Source organism: Hyperoodon ampullatus, assembly GCF_949752795.1.
Source record: "Hyperoodon ampullatus genome assembly, chromosome: 4".
Lineage (NCBI taxonomy): Eukaryota > Metazoa > Chordata > Mammalia > Artiodactyla > Ziphiidae > Hyperoodon > Hyperoodon ampullatus.
The window spans coordinates 32,400,080-32,413,598 of record NC_136917.1 but is presented as its reverse complement, the minus strand read 5'-3'; the positions used below and the strand labels follow the sequence as shown (position 1 = coordinate 32,413,598).

The following is a 13,519-nucleotide window of genomic DNA, read 5'->3' as shown; positions in this document are numbered from 1 at the left end:
GGAGGGACACGTGTTGAGTCCAACACCTTGCCTTTATACACAGTGTGGCAATAAACATCTGTGTACATACATCCTCCTGCACCTGTGCCAGTGTAGCTTGGATAAATTTCTACACGTGGCACTGCTGGGTCACAGGGCTTGTAGATGTTATTTTGAGATACCGGAGGTTTCTTTCGGCCTGTGGAGGAGGGTGCGGGTTTCCCCGCAGTCTCAGTCTCTCCCCGTACAGTATTTGCCGGCTATGCTATTGCGCCCCCTCTGGAGCTACCCAGAACTTTAGCTTCACGCAACTGGAATGGGAGAAGGGGGGGAGGAACCCCACTCCAGCCTCGGACACCGGATTAATCCCAGACCCTGAGCAGGGAGGCTGAATCTTCCAGGTTCACCCCGGACGCGGGTGGAATCCTTTCTTAGACCAACATCTGTTCAGCCTAGTGTTTCATATAGGTGGACTCTTTTTTAAAAACTTAAATACATTTACTTAAAAACTAACTTCATATCACAAACAGCATAAGTGGCAAATCAGTATCACTTGCCATGCAAAATAACAATCCATATTTATTGGGCCCTAGCGTTCTCCTTTAGTTCTCCCGATAACCTAGCAGGTATTAACATTTTACAGGGAGGAAACTGAAGCATGGAGAGGTTAAATTATGAGCCCACCAGCACAGAGCTAGAGAGCGGTAGAGCCGTTGTTCGAATGCCCGCCCGCGAGCTCCACGCGCCTCCAGACTGGAGATAAAAAATAAAGACAATGCAAATCCAAGTAGGTAGACAATTCTGGCTGGATCCTGCGGCCGCCTTAATGTGAGGCCTGCACTGTGTGGAGTTAAAGGGAGGACAGGTCGTGGAGAGCAGACCTGCGCTGACACGACGAAACCCGGCGGATGGAAGGGGCTGCGAAGGAGGGACGGGCCGGGTGTGCGCCCTCGCCCGACGCCCCATTCCTCGCTCAGGGGCACCTGCGGGAAGGGCGGGGAATCGCGACTCCTTCCCCGCTGAGCCCTCTCCCTGCCTCCTTCCCGGGCGTCCCGAGGCTGCCCCCCATTCGATGGCCGCAATCCCGCAGGCCCCGCCGCCCCAAAGCCTAGGCCCCCCATACGGCGGAAGCGCCCGCGGGACCCTGACAGTGAAGGTTAGGCGGGAGCCGTGCCCGACCGGGCCACGGCCCCTCGGGCTTCCCGGAAGCTAGGTGCGCGGGTGGCACCACCGTCCCCGGAGCCACCGCCGCACGCTGGCATCCCCACCCCGCGGCGAGAGTAGCGGAGGCTACGCAGAGACGCAGGTGAGCGCGCCGGCGGCGGCAGCGGCGGGGAGGGGTGCCCACTGATCCCTGGTGGCGGGGAAGCGCTGGGCCTCGAACCTGGGGCTCTGATTCTCCGCGGCTCCGACCCCGCGGCGGGGTGCGCTGCGGTCCTTGGCCCCGCCGCAATGACCTGCGCTGTGGTCGCCGCGCTGGGGCTGCGCAACAGGGCGACAGCTAGCGTGGGCGGGTGAGGGGGGGAGCGGCCCCGCCGCGGGAGGCCTGGGACCGCGGGGACTTTTATTCTGACACGGCCGGCGCCCGGCTCTGCTTAGTCATGGTGACCTGCGCGCGTTCCGCGCCTCCCCCCTGCGCACTGCGATGGAGGCGCCCGGGCCTGGGCGACGGAGGCGGAGCCCGAGCGCGGCCATGGCGGGGTGAGTGGGGCGGCCTGCGCCCGGGCTGAGGGCGCCACGGGCCGTCAGCACCCTGCGGCCGTGTCCGGGGGCCGGAGAACCGGGAGATGCGGGACCGGTCTCGGGGTTCCCGCGGCTCCGCTGAGGGCCAGGAGGGCGCGGCTCGAGTCCTGTCCTTTTGTTGGACGGCGCGACTCGCGGGGTGGCCCGGGAGCGACGCAAGCCGAGCGAGAGGCCCAGGGAGCGCCGCTCGGACGGAGGCCCGGGGACCCCGGGGCGTTGGGGGGCTTGGTCTGCGCCTTGGGGCTGGCAGTGGAGAGGCCGCGGCGGGGTCACTTCCTCCCTTCTCCAGGCCTTGGCGGCTCAGGCGGAACATGCGCAGTCCCCCACTTACCGCTTCTTGGGGGGAAGTGCCCGGTGCCCAGGGGTCACCGTTGACCCATTGGCCAAAGACCGAGAGGCAGGCCTGGGTCTCGGCCGGGGAGAGGCGGCCAAGCGGCATCCAGGGCCCAGTGGAGGAGGGTGCTCTGGCAGGGACAGTGGAGTGGGCAGTCAGCCAGCCACAGCTTACTGAACCCTGCGGGGTGCTAGGCCCCAGGCAGGATGCAGGGTAGGCACATGAGAGGGTGGGCATAACCCTGACCTACACAGGTCTACCTGCCCTCTGAAGCCTGGGGCTCAGGGCCAGAGGGACAGGCCATCCTTCAACAAGCAAGCAAAGGAGCTCCTTTCCATTCCTGACAAGTGCTGTGATGGAAATAAAACAGGGAGGAGGTGACTCTGAGTCGAGCCCAGAGAAAGATAAGATGAAGAACCCAGGGAGCCTCTTGCAGATCCCCTCCCCCACCACTCCCCGCAGGACTTTTCAGAACATAACTCATGCCCTGGCCCTCCAGACTCCACAGGGTTCACCAAAAGCCTCTCTTCACTAGTCAGTCTCTCTCATTACACTCCTCCCTGATTCTCTAGATTGTCTCTCATCATTCTGCATCTGAGCCTTTGCACTTGCTGTTCCCTCTGCCTGGAAAACTAACTCCCACCCCCAGCTTCTTCATACGTTCACCCTTCTGGTCTCAGCTCCAACAGAGGCCTGGACTACTTGACTTAAAAAAAACTGCCCGCATATCACACTGTCCCAATGCTGTTGTCATTTTCTTCATAACCCCAGTTTCTGCTCCAGTCTTGCTTATTTTACTTATGACCCTTCCCTCCCCAGTGTCAGCTCCAGCAGGGCACAGTGCATGTCTGTCTTGGTCACTGCTGTGTCCCCGGTGCCTAGAACAGTGCCTGGCACACAATAGGTGGTCAATAAATGTTGGTGAGGTGAATGAAGGAATGAGTTGGACATGTCCTAGGAAGGGAGGGGCCACCAGAGAGCTGGAACAGAATGAGCAAAGGGAAGAGGTGGACAGGAGCTGACTCTGAAGGGCTTTGCAAGCCATTGAAGAGTTTGGTTTTATTCTTCATGCCACAGGGAGTTGTAGGGGGATTCTGAGCAGGGGAGGGACACCATCTGACCTATGATTTAGGATGGACCCTTGGGCTGGTGAGGCCATGGGGCAGGTAGGGAGTGCAAATGCACACTGCTTCACCTGTGCTTAGGAAGGAAAACTGGTCTAGGAGTTACTTTATCTTAGAAAAGAAGGCCTGGCCCCAGGCCCTCCCCCCAGCCCTGTGCTCTCCCTCCTCCAGGCCCCTGAGTGCCAGTGGTGGTGTTGTCCCTTGTCACCTGGAACCCCATGCAGCTGGAACCCGGGCCTAGTGGGGCTGGGGCCCACACCCAATTCCTGCCCCTGAGGTCACAGCGCCCTGAGGGGGCAGGGGACACGGTGATGTACGCCTCCACCGAGTGCAAGGCCGAGGTGACGCCCTCCCAGCACGGCAACCGCACCTTTAGCTACACCCTGGAGGATCACACCAAGCAGGCCTTCGGCATCATGAACGAACTGCGGCTCAGCCAGCAGCTGTGTGATGTCACACTGCAGGTCAAGTACCAGGACGCACCAGCCGCCCAGTTCATGGCCCACAAGGTGGTGCTGGCCTCATCCAGCCCCGTCTTCAAGGCCATGTTCACCAATGGGCTGCGGGAGCAGGGCATGGAGGTGGTGTCCATTGAGGGCATCCACCCCAAGGTCATGGAGCGCCTCATTGAGTTCGCCTACACGGCCTCCATCTCCATGGGCGAGAAGTGTGTGCTCCATGTCATGAATGGTGCCGTCATGTACCAGATTGACAGCGTGGTCCGCGCCTGCAGCGACTTCCTGGTGCAGCAGCTGGATCCCAGCAACGCCATTGGCATCGCCAACTTCGCCGAGCAGATCGGCTGTACCGAGCTGCACCAGCGTGCCCGAGAGTACATCTACATGCACTTTGGGGAGGTGAGCAAGGGGCGGGGACATGGAGCCAGGGCTTGGGAGCAGCATCAGAAGGACCAGGGAACAGACAGGTGGTCATCACTGTCTCCCCTTAATATGTGAAGGGTCAAGGCAAGGAGCTGGAGAAAAATGGGGTTCTGGTTTCCTAGTCTACATATTTGGGGCAACTCTGGGAAACAGCGAGGAAAGTGAGGTCTTCATGGGTTTCTGGGCCCCCTGGTCTCTCTGGGGTCAAAGGTGGGGATAGGGTGCAGTGAATATGTTGGCAGTTCCACCCTGGTGTGCTGAGCAGGGCCTGACCTTTCAGTCAGTCAGCCAGTATTTTGAACACCCATGACATGCTGTTGACTGCAAGTATGACCCTTACACATGTTTTCTTTCATCCACGGAGTGTTGTCCTTGCACTATTCTTTGTTTCATTTTCATTTTTAAGTGGAGGAAGTTGTGAATAGAGAAAATAAGTGCTTGTTGAGCACTTGCTGTGGGCCAGCCCCTGTTCTGAGTGATTTTCATCCTTTAAATCACTGAATCTTCCCAGCTCTCCTAGGAGGAGGTATGCTTTGGAGTGCCTTCTTGGAAGTTTTCAAAGCCATCCTCCAGTGGCTGGGACCAGCTGGGGTGGACACTACCCTGATCCCCACTCCTCTTCTTCTCTACCACCTTGGGGGTTGTCCACATGCTCCAAGAAGCTCTGGCATTAGTCCTAAGGCCTGTGGCTTCCAGGAGGGCGGTCCAAAAGCAAGGCTCTCCCACTGACCTGCACAGCATTGGTTTCAAGGGATTGCATGGGCTTGGGGGTACCAGAAAATTGGGAACCCGCTTATGTGGGGTGACTGAAATTATTTATATAGACCAGTGCCTGGCAAGAAGTATTTACCCTAGGAGTAGCCCTGCTATGAGATAGCTACTAATTTAATCCCCTTTTTATGGAGGAAGGAAACCAAGACCAGGAATGTTTCAGGTCTTTGCCCAAAGTCACACAGTTAGAAAGTAGTGGGGCGAAGTTGCAACTCAGGCTGTTTTCTTCAAGCCTGAGCTTTTTTTTCTTTCTAGAATATCCTATTGCTATTGCCTTTGTAGTCTGTCTGTTATTTTGAAAAGTAATTTCCTTAAAAGAAAAGGGTAACGTTCTTATAGTTCAAATACAAAATCATACAGAAACGTACATGGTACATTGTGTCCTTGCCCATTTACCTGAGTACTTATGTACTACACGCTTGGCTCATGTAATGTAACTCATTTGATCCTCACAAACTGTGAGGTTCATACTATTCAAAGCCCCATTTCACACCTGAGGAAGCTGAGGTCGTCAGAGGCAGGTTGAGTGACTTGTCCAAGGTCATAGCACTGTTGAAGGGCGGGCTGTGGGGGTGGGGAGGTGGAGAGAGACATGTAAGTCAGCCCATCACACAAATGCCCTCTGCAGGTGGCCAAGCAAGAGGAGTTCTTCAACCTGTCCCACTGCCAGCTGGTGACCCTCATCAGCCGGGACGATCTGAACGTGCGCTGCGAGTCCGAGGTCTTCCACGCCTGCATCAACTGGGTCAAGTACGACTGCGAGCAGCGGCGCTTCTACGTGCAGGCGCTGCTGCGGGCTGTGCGCTGCCACTCGCTCACACCCCACTTCCTGCAGATGCAGCTGCAGAAGTGCGAGATCCTGCAGTCGGACTCCCGCTGCAAGGACTACCTGGTGAAGATTTTCCAGGAGCTCACCCTGCACAAGCCCACACAGGTGATGCCCTGCCGGGCGCCCAAGGTGGGCCGGCTCATCTACACGGCTGGCGGTTACTTCCGCCAGTCACTCAGCTACTTGGAGGCCTACAACCCCAGTGACGGCTCCTGGCTCCGGTTGGCGGACCTGCAGGTGCCAAGGAGCGGGCTGGCGGGCTGTGTGGTAGGCGGGCTGCTGTATGCCGTGGGTGGCCGGAACAACTCCCCCGACGGCAACACCGACTCCAGCGCCCTGGACTGCTACAACCCCATGACCAACCAGTGGTCGCCCTGCGCCTCCATGAGCGTACCTCGAAACCGAATCGGGGTTGGGGTCATCGATGGGCACATCTATGCTGTCGGTGGCTCCCATGGCTGTATCCACCACAACAGTGTGGAGAGGTGAGTGGCAGCGTCTGGAGGGTGGGCTCCAAGGGTTCCACTGCTGACACGTCCCAAGCCATTGGGATCTGGGGGTGCCCCCTGTTGTTGAGTGGTTTTCTCTGTGCCTTGCCTCCAGGGAGTGGAAGCCTCAAGGTGAAGCTAAACTCCTGGGAGATTTATGGTCGTGACCTTGGATGATGTGTCTGGGCCTGGTAACTGTTTACAGGGCCACCACAAATGCACACAGCAACTTTATGCAGCTTTGGAAAAAGTTCCATCAGTTTGAAATTGTTGTAATGTGCTAATTTTGTTAAAACATGACACCTCACTGCCATCTGTCCACAGATTGTTGTAATAAACATATGTATGAGGCCTGTTACATGGTAGGTCCCCCCTAAGATGTGGTGCCCTTGTGCAATACACAGTCTGCACAACTATGCGTGGTGACCCTGTGTTTAGAGGCCAAGTATTTTGGGCTTTTGACTCTCCTATAGCCTAGTCCTCTGCCTTCTTGTTTTCCAGAGGTGTGAGCCAGAATACAGTTCTCACCTGGAACTTGTTAAAACAAGACTCCCCGGCCCACGACAGGGGATGCTGGAGATCTGGCATTGGTGGATTTGGAGTGAGGCTGGGGAGTAGGAATTTTAAACAAACACCCCAGAGGCTTCTAATGTACACGGTCTGTGAATAGGGTGATGAGATGATGCATCACCCTCAGCAGGCCACTTTCGAGAAAAAAAGGAGCCCTATGAATTATTCCAGGAGCACAGGCCTGAACTGGAAGTGCCTGGGCCAACTGGGACATATGGTTACTCCATCTTTGAGCATCATACTTTGAGAAGAACCATGCCAGAGGGTAGCCTAGTTGTTAGGACTGGGGTTCTGGGTGTCCAAGAGAGCTGGATCAAACCCCAGGTCTGCCACTTCCTGGGTGACCCTGGGTATGCCGTCTCACCTCTCTGTGCCTCTGTCTTGTCATCTGTGAGGTGGGGGACGATAGCGAGGACTCCTTTCCCCACCAGGCTGTGTGGGGCTTTGGTGAGATAACACATAACACTCAGCACAGGCAGTATGATGGAGCCATTGGGGTCCAACAGATGTGCATGTGACCTTGAGCAGATGGTGGCTGTGAACCTCAGTTTCCTCATCTGGAAAATGGACCTACTGATAACTTGTGTTTTGGGGAATCCTTGTGAGAATTAAAGAGTTCAAGTGCCTAAAGACGTAGCAGAATATCAGTGGGGGTTAGTGTTCCAGGTCAGCTGTGGTTGCTGTTGTCATTGTTATTATGTCGTTGCAGGTATGAGCCAGAGCGGGATGAGTGGCACTTGGTGGCCCCAATGCTGACACGAAGGATCGGGGTGGGAGTGGCTGTCCTCAACCGTCTACTCTACGCGGTCGGGGGCTTTGACGGGACGAACCGTCTTAACTCAGCCGAGTGTTACTACCCAGAGAGAAACGAGTGGCGAATGATCACACCCATGAACACCATCCGAAGTGGGGCAGGTGCGCAGGGGCTGCGGGGAGGGGAGCGAAGAACACCCTCCCACCCCTGGGCGTGAAACTCGGCCAGGCCTCCTGTTTCAGCCTTAAACCCCGTGGCACACACCGGAGAGCTAGATTCTGATAGAGTCCATGCTCTTCTCTCCCGGCTTTGTTTCTAAAGGGTTACTCGGGAAAGGGGAGAAGGGGGAGGAGAGGGTCCCCCCGCCCAAGAAGGTGGTGGCTGGGGCCCGCAAGGCCAGGCCCCAGAGTCACCCTCTCTGCGTGGTACCACTTAGGAGTTTGCGTCCTGCACAACTGCATCTATGCTGCGGGGGGCTACGATGGTCAGGACCAGCTGAACAGCGTGGAACGCTACGACGTGGAGACAGAAACGTGGACTTTTGTAGCCCCCATGAAGCATCGGCGAAGCGCTCTGGGAATTACTGTGCACCAGGGAAGAATCTATGTTCTCGGTGAGGCCCTGGGGGTGGGGGCCTGGGTGGAGAAGCCTACCTAACCCCATCTTTTAGGGGCAGGCTCCAATCCTGGCAGGAAGGCATCTTGTGGTTTCTCCTCCTCTTTTTCCCCCTGCCCTCGGAGGGAGCAACCATCCCTTCTGCTCTCCCTGCAGGAGGCTACGACGGCCACACGTTCTTGGACAGCGTGGAGTGTTACGACCCAGACACGGACACCTGGAGCGAGGTGACCTGCATGACATCTGGCCGGAGTGGAGTTGGTGTCGCTGTCACCATGGAACCCTGCCGGAAGCAGATTGACCAGCAGAACTGTACCTGTTGAGCCACTTTTGTTTCTTGGGCAAAAAAATGTTCCAATCCAGAGTACTGTCGTCTTTGTACAAAAACAGGGACAAAAGAAAAGGCTACAGGGCTTCCCTGGTGGCGCAGTGGTTGAGAGTCCGCCTGCCGATGCAGGGGAGACGGGTTCGTGCCCCGGTCTGGGAGGATCCCACATGCCGCGGAGCGGCTGGGCCCGTGAGCCATGGCCGCTGGGCCTGTGCGTCCGGAGCCTGTGCTCCGCAGCGGGAGAGGCCACAGCAGTGAGAGGCCCACATACCACAAAAAAAAAAAAAAAAAAAAAAAAAAAAAAAAAAAAAAAGAAAAGGCTACAGAGCAAATGCTTGTCCTCCAGGATGGGAGGCTGGGATGCCTCAGTGTTAAAATGACAACTCGAAAGAAAAGGCCAGAATGGGAACCCCTGAGCCCATCAGAGTAGTCCCAGGAATGTCCAAGAGAGCCTGCCCGGGAGGTGGGTGGGGGAAGGGCGGGCCCCCCGGGGAGAGGCCCCTACACCTGCTACCCCGAGACCAGGCCTGGGTCCCACACCAGCAGCCACCACCTCCCTTTGGGATGAAAGCAGGTGCCGAGGACAGGCTGGTTTTTGTTCCCTGCATCTTCATGATTGGTTCTTGGAGGCCTGGGAAGAAGCCAACTGAGGCCTCAGGGGCTGAGGCCCCTCCAGAGGTGTGGACCCCGGGGATGGGCCTGTACATAGAAACCATTGGGTATCGCTGCCCTGGACAGTCATTTTGTTGATAAGTAACCCTGTAACTTTCCATTGAAAATAAAGAACAAACTAACTAGTGTCTTCCACCCGGGCTCTCAGCTGGAGGTCTTGAACCAGTGGGACAGGAAGGACTCTTCTCCTGAAATGCACTCAAGTCTTTGATTTAGGGCTTGGATTTGAAACCAGTTTGTTATCTCGGCCCGTTGAATTTTGATACGTAGGTTATCTTTCTCCCCATGGGCAAGCCACACAGGGCTCACTTTGTCTGTCACTTTTAGCTGCTTTGCAGACAGTGACCCAACTCCTTGACTCATCTCCTAGGGCTCCCTGAGGTTAACTGCACATGCGAACAGTTTATATTTTAAGGCAGACTATCCCCAGCACACCTTCCAAATTCCGTGAAAGTTCATCCGTCATCTTTATACACTTCAATAATGTAGACTGAGCCTTTTATTGTATTTAGGTGCCTGGGACAAAGGGGTTCTTGAGAATTTTCTTAGGCAAAGGGTTCAACAGCCGGGTTCCTTCTGAACTATATGTGTGCATGGAGTATGTGGTCTGGATCTTTTCTTCTGCGAGTCAACTCTGTTCGTGCTGGGGGTGTGGAGAAAAGAAGAATGAAGTATGGTCTCAACTATTGGGGATTTCACAGGTACTTCCAAACAGCTTAGAGGAAACATTTGATTCCTTCCCTGCCACGAGCAACAAGAGAAGCCACCACAATGAGAAGCCCGCGCACCGCAATGAAGAGTAGCCCCCGCTCGCAGCAGCTAGAGAGAGCCCGCACGCAGCAATGAAGACCTAACACAGCCAAAAATAAATTTATTAAAAAATACTAATATCAATAAAAATAATATATTTTTTAAAAAGTATCCAGTTGGGGAGAAAACAATTTTTATATTAGGTCTCTCTGTTCATGAACTTGGTATATCTATTTAGTGAAGACTTTGCTGTCCTTCAGGAAAGCTTTATAATTTCTCCACAAAGGGCTTGCAGTGGGTTTTACGGGAGTTTTATAGGCCTTGCTGCTCTTGTCAATGAGATCTTTACTCACTGATCCTTTTAAATTGATATTTCTGTTATGGGGAAGTTGTTGATATAGATGTATTGATCTTCTGCCAGCTGCTTTCTAGTATCTTTTTTTTTTAGCAGATAGTCATCTACAAATACTGATATTTATTTGTCATCTTTCCAATAGTTCTACAACTCATTTCTTTTCCTTGTCTTACAGCATTAGCTAAGACATTCTATACAATTTTGATTAGTAATGGTAATAGTGGGCATAGTTGTCTTCTAACTCTAAGGTGACTGCTTCTAATGTTCCACCATTAATTCTGATACTTGCCAAAACATTTTCTGTAATCTGTGCCTTAAGTTTTGCTGGAAACTTTATCGAGTTCAGGAAGCTCCCTCCTATACCTAGTTTGCTACATCTTTTTTTTTTTTTTTTGCGGTACGTGGGCCTCTCCCTGTTGTGGCCTCTCCCATTGCGGAGCACAGGCTCCGGACGCGCAGGCTCAGCAGCCATGGCTCACGGGCCCAGCCGCTTCGCGCACATGTGGGATCCTTCCGGACCGGGGTACGAACCCGTGTCCCCTGCATCGGCAGGCAGACTCTCAACCACTGCGCCAACAGGGAAGCCCTGCTACATCTTTTTTAAAATCATAAATGGGTGTTGAATTTTCTAGATGTCTCTCATTCAATAGGTGGGTGCCAAGAAACTGCATTTCTAACAAGTTCCCAGTTGATGCTGAAGCTGCTCGTCCAGGGACCACATTTGGAGACATTGGCATAGAACAAGAATAATGGGTTAAAGGCAAATTCTGAGAAACAACATTTAAGGAGAAGAAGGAAGTAAGAGAAGGCCCGATAGAAGCACAACAGCAGTAGAAAATTATGAGAAAAACTAAGAAATGTACAGTGTCACAGAAGCCAAGTGGTGAAAAATTTGAGCACAAAAAGTTTAAAAGAATCACACTATTAAATACAAAGTGGTTCAGAAAGAGACCTTCAAATGCTCACTGGATTTGGCGATTGGAAAGTAAGCTTACTAAGAACGATTTCGGTAGAATTGTGAGGGTAAAGCAATAGATTCTGCAAATGTTTATTGAGTGCCTCTTTAGAACAGGCACTGTTGCCGAGGATTTAACACTGAATCAGTGAAGGATGCTGAAAGAAGGAATATCTCTTTTGAGACATTTGGGTGAGAAGAGGCAAAGAAAGTACGCATGACAGCTAGAGAGGAACGAAGGGTTCAGGGAGGGTTTGGGGTTTTGCTTTTAAGATTCAGAAGACAAAGCATGTTTATAAGCTAAGAGGAAGTTCCCGTATAGAAAGAGAAAACAAGGGGCCTCCCTGGTGGCGCAGTGGTTGAGAGTCCGCCTGCCGATGCAGGGGATACGGGTTCGTGCCCCGGTCTGGGAGGATCCCATATGCCGCGGAGCGGCTGGGCCCGTGAGCCATGGCTGCTGAGCCTGCGCGTCCGGAGCCTGTGCTCCGCAACGGGAGAGGCCACAACAGTGAGAGGCCCGCGTACCACAAAAAAAAAAAAAAAAAAAAAAAAGAAAGAGAAAACAAGGATGAAGGTGAAAGGATGAACTCATAGTGATGATGAGCAAGTAACTTCCCACTCTTAATTAACTGGACAAGTCTAAGGTAACTTTCAGCTCTGTGAAGGCCACTGTAGTTCTGGATGCTAGAGTATCTTGCTTTGTGCAATACAAAATACCTTCAATTCAAGGACTATCTTCTCCCTTGGGAGTGTATTTTTTTTTTTTTTTGCGGTACGCGGGCCTCTCACTGCTGTGGCCTCTCCCGTTGCGGAGCACAGGCTCCGGACGTGCAGGCTCAGCGGCCACGGCTCACGGGTCCAGCCGCTCCGTGGCATGTGGGATCTTCCCGGACCGGGGCACGAACCCGTGTCCCCTGCATCGGCAGGCAGACTCTCAACCACTGCGCCACCAGGGAAGCCCGGGATCCTGGTTTTAAAATATAAATGTTAGTGGGAATATACAGTATTGCAGAAAATAGAATTTAAGAAAATTAAATTTAAAAGAAAAAAGAATAGGGAAAAAAGACTAGTTTTGAGATCCATATCTGTCACTTACTAGGTGCAAATCCTCTCTGGGCCTCATTTTCCTCCTCTGTAAAGTGGGGAATAGTAACAGTATCTAGCACCTGGCACACAGTAAGAATACAATAAATGTAGTATTATTGACTAGGAACGAGATAAGTACTAGAAACCTGAAATGCTAACATTAATTTGAATTATTGAGGTTTTCAAAGTCAGAATGATAATGATAACATTTTATTACCTCAGAGCACTAAACCTGCATTACTTAAAATTCCTCACTGGCTCTCATTACCTGTGAAAAAATCAGTGGTTTCACCAACCCACCTGTCTTATTTTATGATGGTTTTGTAGCTCCCCAAGACCCTCAGGGTTGATGCAGGAAGTGTGGCCTAAAAGGAGTGCAGCACCCTCTTGTGGGCCTTTGGGTAAAAAACGGAACTATTTCCAGAGAAGAAAAGGAGCAAGATTGGAGAAGCCCCAGAATGTAGAATGCCCTGGTTTTGGCTTGTTCCTATTTTTTAAAAAATCAGCATTCTTCAAAACTTCTGGAAAAATTATATTTTTATAAATAAACAAGGACTCTCCCTCCTGTGAGCACCAGCACCAAATCCACACCTCAGCATTGTAACTTTGATTTTATTACACCAAATTTTAAGCCGGACACCCAGGAACACTTTTCAGACTACACATCCCAGGATCCCCTGGGATTTATTCAGTTGATTTAGACAACATTTGTGGGAAATTCGAAACTGCAGCCCGATGCTGACGTCAGCTACCTCTTTGCCTTCACTTGCCCTCAGCTTCAGGGTCAGGAAAGATTAATAGCATTAGCCAAGGAGTTGGTGTTTCTTTCTTAAGTCTCAGCTATCGCAGGTGGATTCTCTTTCATTTCTAGCCCATGTCTCTCCCTTACTGATCATATATAACCGTCTCTGACCATCTCCCAGTTCCTCAGGATTCACCAAGTCAAGAGATGAGGCGGGAACAACAAATATTTCAGTGCCTACCATATTCCAGACCCTGTGTAGATACAACTGGGAGCAGGAGACATGGTTTCTGCCCTCCTGTAGCCTATGGTCAAGGGCGGTGAGGGGTGGACAGTTATTTGTATTTTAATAATGTACAACCAGAAACCCTGAGAAGTGCTCTAGGAAAAAGTAGCTTGCAGAAGTCATAAACAATGTATTTTTTGCCTTGTATTCATAATTATTCTTCTATTCTTCGTCTTGTTCACCATTTTATTTACTGGCACACAACAGGAGCTTCACCCATATTTGAATGTTGAGTAGATGAATTCTTGGTCACAATG

The 13,519-nt window shown here is 52.5% G+C and overlaps 1 protein-coding gene across 1 annotated transcript; it reads left to right on the top strand.

Moving 5' to 3' along the window:
- The first annotated feature begins 3,351 nt into the window (after nucleotides 1–3,351).
- On the top strand, nucleotides 3,352–8,452 carry KEAP1 (kelch like ECH associated protein 1). Its single transcript, XM_079703461.1, has 5 exons — nucleotides 3,352–4,037; nucleotides 5,461–6,146; nucleotides 7,429–7,634; nucleotides 7,910–8,086; nucleotides 8,245–8,452. Exons 1-5 carry the CDS (start codon nucleotides 3,399–3,401, stop codon nucleotides 8,409–8,411), a joined length of 1,875 nt encoding a protein of 624 aa, XP_079559587.1. The 5' UTR covers nucleotides 3,352–3,398; the 3' UTR covers nucleotides 8,412–8,452.
- Nucleotides 8,453–13,519: the final 5,067 nt, after the last annotated feature.

What these genes read in the sequence shown, in the direction of transcription:
- KEAP1 (XM_079703461.1), top strand. Translation starts at nt 3,399, where the DNA reads ATGCAGCTGGAACCCGGGCCTAGTGGGGCTGGGGCCCACACCCAATTC. An exon ending in TCTACATGCACTTTGGGGAG is followed by an intron (nt 4,038 to 5,460) that starts GTGAGCAAGGGG and finishes TGCCCTCTGCAG; the next exon opens with GTGGCCAAGCAAGAGGAGTT. An exon ending in GGGAAGAATCTATGTTCTCG is followed by an intron (nt 8,087 to 8,244) that starts GTGAGGCCCTGG and finishes CTCTCCCTGCAG; the next exon opens with GAGGCTACGACGGCCACACG.